Below are 6,135 nucleotides of genomic sequence, written 5' to 3' on the forward strand. Positions count from 1 at the left end.
CTACTGTTCACGGTTCGCCTGTTCCGTCGACGCCGCTGCTAGCCTGCCACTATCGACGCCGCTGCCACTGTGCTCCGCCGGTGATTCTCCACAATAAGCAAAATCTCTTCAATTTTAGGTGAATCTTGTTCCTTATTTCATCTAATTTCTAATTTCATGATTTATACTTGGTAGTACATTAATTGTTATGTTGATGGCATAAATTAATAATTTTAAGAAATTGACATAGGTTATGGAGAAATTTTTAAAACGAAGTATTGAGTCTTCTAAGAATTCTATGGAAGAAAATAGTAAGAAAAAAATATTCTCGTGTTGAATTCAACCCGGATGATGTTGTTAGTGACCCAGAGCTACGCAAACCAATAAATGAATTTGATGTTTCTATTAGAGATCAGATTTGAAGAGAATATTTGATTAGAGGACCTTGTCAACCATTTGGTCATAGTTATCCCGAACGATAATTTGGTAAAGAGCATAGAAGTTTCCAAGTTGCTTGGTTTAAAAAATTTTCATGGTTAGAGTACTATAGCATATCAAAAGATGCAGCTTTTTGTTTTTGGTGTTATCTCTTTAAAAATTCTCATAGAGGATGTCGAGTTGGAGATGAGGCATTTACTAATTCAGGGATGACTAATTGGAGAAAAGCAATGGAAGTATTTAATACGCATGTTGGTGGTGTAGCTAGTGGTCACAATGATGCAAGAACACAATTTGAGGCTTTTCAAAATCAATGACAAAGTGTGTCACATTTGCTACAAGCACAAGGACGTGGAATGGAGGTTGCATATCACACTCGATTAACGAAAACTTTAGATGTTACACGCTTTCTTTTGAAACAAGGTTTGCCTTTCCGTGGACATGACGAGTCATTGAATTCCTCAAATAAAGGTAACTTTCTTGAATTGATTGAGTGGTATACCCAAAGAAATGATGAGGTTGCCAAGACCATGAATGAAAATGCCCCTGGAAATAATCAAATGAAGTCTCCAACAGTTCAAAAGGATTTAACACGGGCTTGTGCTGCTGAAGTCACAAATGTCATTCTTAATGATATAAAAGATAATATATTTTCTCGATGAGGGTCGAGATATTTCAGTCAAAGAATAAATGGGAGTTGTTTTAAGATACGTGAACAAACATGGATGTGTTATTGAAAGATTTTTTGCTATTGTACATGTGTCTGATACTTCTGCTATTTCTTTGAAGAAGGCTATTGATGAATTGTTTGCAAAACATAAGTTGTCATTATCAAGATTGAGAGGTCAAGAGATGGAGCTTCAAATATGCGAGGTGAGTATAATGGATTGAAGGCTCTTATATTGAAGAAAAATTCATCTGTAAGGTATGTCCATTGTTTTGCTCACCAACTTCAACTAGTTGTTGTTGCAGTTGCTAAAAGCAATTGAATTGTGAGTGATTTCTTCCAATATGTTACTATGATTGTAAATATTACTGGTGCTTCATGCAAAAGAAAAGATAAGTTTAGACAACTTGAACATGATAGACTTGAAGAATGTTTAGAGAAAGGAGATATTGTTAGTGGTAAAAGAAAAAATCAGGAAATCAGTTTAAAACGACCAGGGGATACTCATTGGGGTTCACATTACATGACTATTATCCGTTTGATGTCTACGTGGACTTCTGTTTTACAAGTGCTTGAAAATGTGTATGATGATGGTACTAATGATGATAATAGTGGTATCGCCACCAGTTTGATTGATAAGATGGAGAGTTATGAATTTATGTTTGTGATACATTTTGTAACGACCACCCTTCTTACTACTACTACTATTCTCTAAGAGTGACCGTTACTTAACTACTAACTCTACTTAACCGGTATAATTAAAAACCACGAGGAATCTCTACCGAAAAATTTCGACAGAGTCTCCCCTGTACCGATGACTAAATCATCAATACAAACAAGCTATACTCAGCCACAGGCGGCTGGAACATATATCTTCACAACCACGCAGTATAATATCACAAATAAAGGAAGGAAACTACCCTAATAATAGCAAACAACAATATCACTCCATTAATAGAACCCAACTACAAATGCGGAATAAACTTAATTACAATCTTGACTCATAATAGCATTTAAAGAAAACTAAAGAACTCTAAACAGAAAAGTCTTAACAATTCCTTAGCAAACTCTTGATCTCCCCATAGTCCAGCCATCACACACCTTCATCACCACCACCTTGTCGCCTTCCTTGCTAAATCTTTTCCTTTCCTTTATCTGCAGGAGGAGGGCAGTCTATAAGCATAAAGCTTAGTGAGCGCTATCTACTCACAAAAACTCGATATGCATGTATATAAATAAAAACATGCTAAAACTGAATGCTAACATGTAAAGCTACTCATGCTCATAAATAGCAAAGGAATCATACTATCTGAAATACTAAACATGTATAGCTAATCATGCTCATAATCCAATGAAGGAATCATACTAACTGAAATACTAACATGTATAGCTAATCATGCTCATAATCCAATAAAGGAATCATACTAACTGAAATACTAAACATGTATAGCTATTCATGCTCAAAATCCAATAAAGGAATCATACTAACTGAAATACTAAACATGTATAGCTAATCATGCTCATAATCCAATAAAGGAATCATACTAACCGAAATACTAAACATGTATAGCTATTCATGCTCAAAATCCAATAAAGGAATCATACTAACTGAAATACTAAACATGTATAGTTGATCATGCTCAAAATCCAATAAAACTATAACTGCATGCTGAGAGCAAATAAAGCTAAACATGCTGAATAATCTAATAGCAAGAAACAAATAAAACTACTACTGCATGCTTCAAATAACAAGAAACTAAACTTTCTAATTCTAAACATATTTGAAGCTTGTTTCATTTGTTTCAAAACTTATACTTTAATACTTTAAAATAATAATCAACTTCTCTTGGGCCCGACATTGTACCACTTTGCGCGCATTCTTAGTAAGAATCGAGGTAGCTAATCCCGAAACTACTGAGATACTTCTAGGCCTTGTGCCTAGGGGTATCTTGGAGCCCATCCCTTGGACCTTGTGTTCGGTACATGCCCTTTAAAAGTAAAATACTTATTATCTTAATTACTTCTTCTTTAAATGCCTTGGCATTTTAATAAGCACCTTGTGTGCCAAAAATCCCTAAAGTCTTGACTTTGGGATCTACTTAAGGCCTTGGCCTTTTTCTTTCTTTTCTTTATCTTTCTTATACTTGTTAATACTTCTAACAGAATACTTCTTTAAAGAGAAACTGAAATGTTTAAGCAAATTCTATCTTTGAAATGCTTAAACAAAAAAAACTGCCTACTATGCTAATAAAATTCTGCATATTAAGCTTAATAAAAATCTATCCTAAAATTGAAGTTCTGCATGCAATACTTATCAAAATCTGCAAGCAATGCTTATGAAAATCTGCTTATTAAAAATCTGTATACTATACTTATAAAAATCTGCATGCTATACTTATAAAAATCTGCTTATTAAAAGTCTGCATACTATACTCAACAAATCTGCTCATGCACATCTATTGGCAAAGGAAAAGAAATCTGCTCATGCTCGAATATTAGCAAAATGGTAAACTGATCATGCTTAATTATTAGCAAATGGATAATTGCTCATGCTTTACTAACAGCAAGGGAAAAAATCTAAACGGCATAGAAAACTTTTAAAACATGCTGTGATAAGAGCAAAGAAAGCTAATCTAATCTTACTAATCATGCTACAAAATAGAGCAAAAAGAACACTAATTTGATCTTGCTAAATGACACAAACGTAACGAAAATGCTAATGTTTGCATGCTGGAACTTACGGCTGTTCATGCTCTTGAAATGCCAAGAACTGAATCTGTTCATTAATAAGGAACATAAGGAGACATGCTTGAAGATGTAATTAATCAGGCTCTTCAATGGCAAGGAAATTCAAGCACAAAACATAACTCAAAGAACTAAAACAGCAAGCCAAATGAATGCCTAGTGTTGTCTTGAATCTAATCCGAAGGCTTTTAAGTAAAGATTTCTCTCACAGCAGTATCATAATTCTAAGTGCTACACTTAGGTTCAAAACTGAACAGCAAGGGCTGTTCTTGCCCACTAACAAACTAACAGATCCAAGGATCTCCTAGAACAAGCAAAGCCTCTTTAAACATACTACAACAGAACATAAAGGAGCAAATAAAACTCGAAACTACTAGCAGATTCTGTATAGCTTATTCCGAAAACAAAGAAGGATACTAAAGCCCTAAGAATCATCTTGTACAACATGTTCCGGAATATTAAAGAATCTGTTCATGCTCGAAAAGAAGAAGGCAAAAATCGCAGAACAACTCCTACTGCAGGTGAGAAGCAACTCACATCGCTGTTCTTAGACTTACAACCGAAAAGGAGGAGCTTCTAATGCTACTAGGGTTTCGGATAGCTTGGATTTCGACTCTTCTTCGTGCTCACAAGCTCTCCTCGACGATGGTGGTCGCACACGGGTGAAGACCGGCCGGAAAAGCCTAGCTCCATCGCCCTTTTCGCCCGAACAGCGAAGTCGCCGCAGCCGTTCGCGAGAGAGGAGGAGAGGTTCGGATGAGAAAAATTTAGGGTTCGGGAAAAACTTAAACCTCTTCTTATAACTAAGATTTTTTATTAATTACTATACCTTAAATATAATCCATTCTTTCCTTAATTAACAAAACTCGCTGGCACAGCTGGTCAATCGAGTTTTAACCAAGTCAAAGGTCTTAGCTTCAATCCCTCAGCTGTGCACTTTTTCTCAATTTATTCCCTAATCATTAACTATGCTATAAATTTAGTTCTCACCATATAAGGTCAACAAAACCGTGTAGCTCAGCTGGTTGGGCCGGTTTTGCTTGGGTCAGTCCGACTCGAGGTCGTGGGTTTGAATCTCACCTTCAACGATTTTTTTTTAAAACTTCTTTCTTTTTGTAACCCTACTAAACGACCTCCAAAAATTAGGTAAAAATACTCTAAAAATTCCTAAAAATCTCTAGAATATTTTAAAAATATTTTATAATATTTTTATGGACTTTTAGAACTTGAAATAGGGAAAATTGGGTCGTTACACATTTGATGAAATCTTTATTGGGAATCACAAATGAATTGTCACTTGCCTTACAACAAAAGGATCAAAACATTGTACTGGCTGTCAGTTTGATCAAGACAATGAAAGTTCGATTACAAAAATTGAGAGAGGAAGGATGGGAGAATTTTTTGAATGTCGTCAACAAATTTTGTAGTAACCATATGATCCTAGTACCGAATATGGAAGAAAATATGAGAACTCGTGGTCACAGCAGACGTAATGGACAAATGATTACTAATTTTCATCACTATCATATTGAATTTTTTTTCATGTATTATTTTTAAATATTTTATTGAATTTTAATTTTCTAATAATGTTTTTTATTCATTTTTTTATTGTTACAATATTAGGTTCTTGATATGATGGTTCAAGAGATGAGTAATCGATTTTCAGAATCAAGTACGGAGGTACTTACTTGCATTGCTTGCTTAGATCCAAAGGACTCTTTTTCTCAATTTGATATTGGTAAGCTACTCCACCTTGCTGAACTTTATCTGGAGGACTTTTCTTTGACTGATCGTGTAATACTTGAGGACCAACTTGAGACTTACATTCAAAATGTACAAGGTGAATTTTCTATGATTGAAGATTTGGGAAGTCTTGCTAAAAAGTTGGTTGAAACGGGCAAGAATACAATTTTTCCATTGGTATATCATTTGATCGAGTTAGTATTAGTTTTACCAGTTGCAACTGCTTCTGTTGAAAGAGTTTTTTCTGCGATGAAAATTATCAAGACTGATTTGCGTAATAGGATGGGAGATGAGTGGATGAATGACAGTTTGGTAGTATACATCTAGAAGGATATTTTTGCTACAATTAAAAATGAACAAATTTTACAATATTTTCAATAGATGAACACTCGTAGGATCCAGTTGCCTCCTCTTGTTTGTATGTCTAGATCTGATGCCGGTGGTTCAAGTATTAAAAAATAATTCCTTTATTGGTATGCATATATTTTTATGTCTGTATCATTATCAATTTAGTACTATTATCTTTTAATATTTTTTTTATAGCAAGAAATTTTTTTAGTCTC

The 6,135-nt window shown here is 34.4% G+C and overlaps 1 protein-coding gene across 1 annotated transcript; it reads left to right on the plus strand.

Moving 5' to 3' along the window:
- The first annotated feature begins 1,107 nt into the window (after positions 1–1,107).
- Positions 1,108–5,899, plus strand: LOC122014124. Its single transcript, XM_042570309.1, has 2 exons — positions 1,108–1,290; positions 5,453–5,899. The coding sequence occupies exons 1-2, from the start codon at positions 1,108–1,110 to the stop codon at positions 5,897–5,899; spliced, it is 630 nt and encodes a 209-aa protein (XP_042426243.1).
- Positions 5,900–6,135: the final 236 nt, after the last annotated feature.

The sequence above is a fragment of the Zingiber officinale genome, chromosome 8B (assembly GCF_018446385.1).
Source record: "Zingiber officinale cultivar Zhangliang chromosome 8B, Zo_v1.1, whole genome shotgun sequence".
Lineage (NCBI taxonomy): Eukaryota > Viridiplantae > Streptophyta > Magnoliopsida > Zingiberales > Zingiberaceae > Zingiber > Zingiber officinale.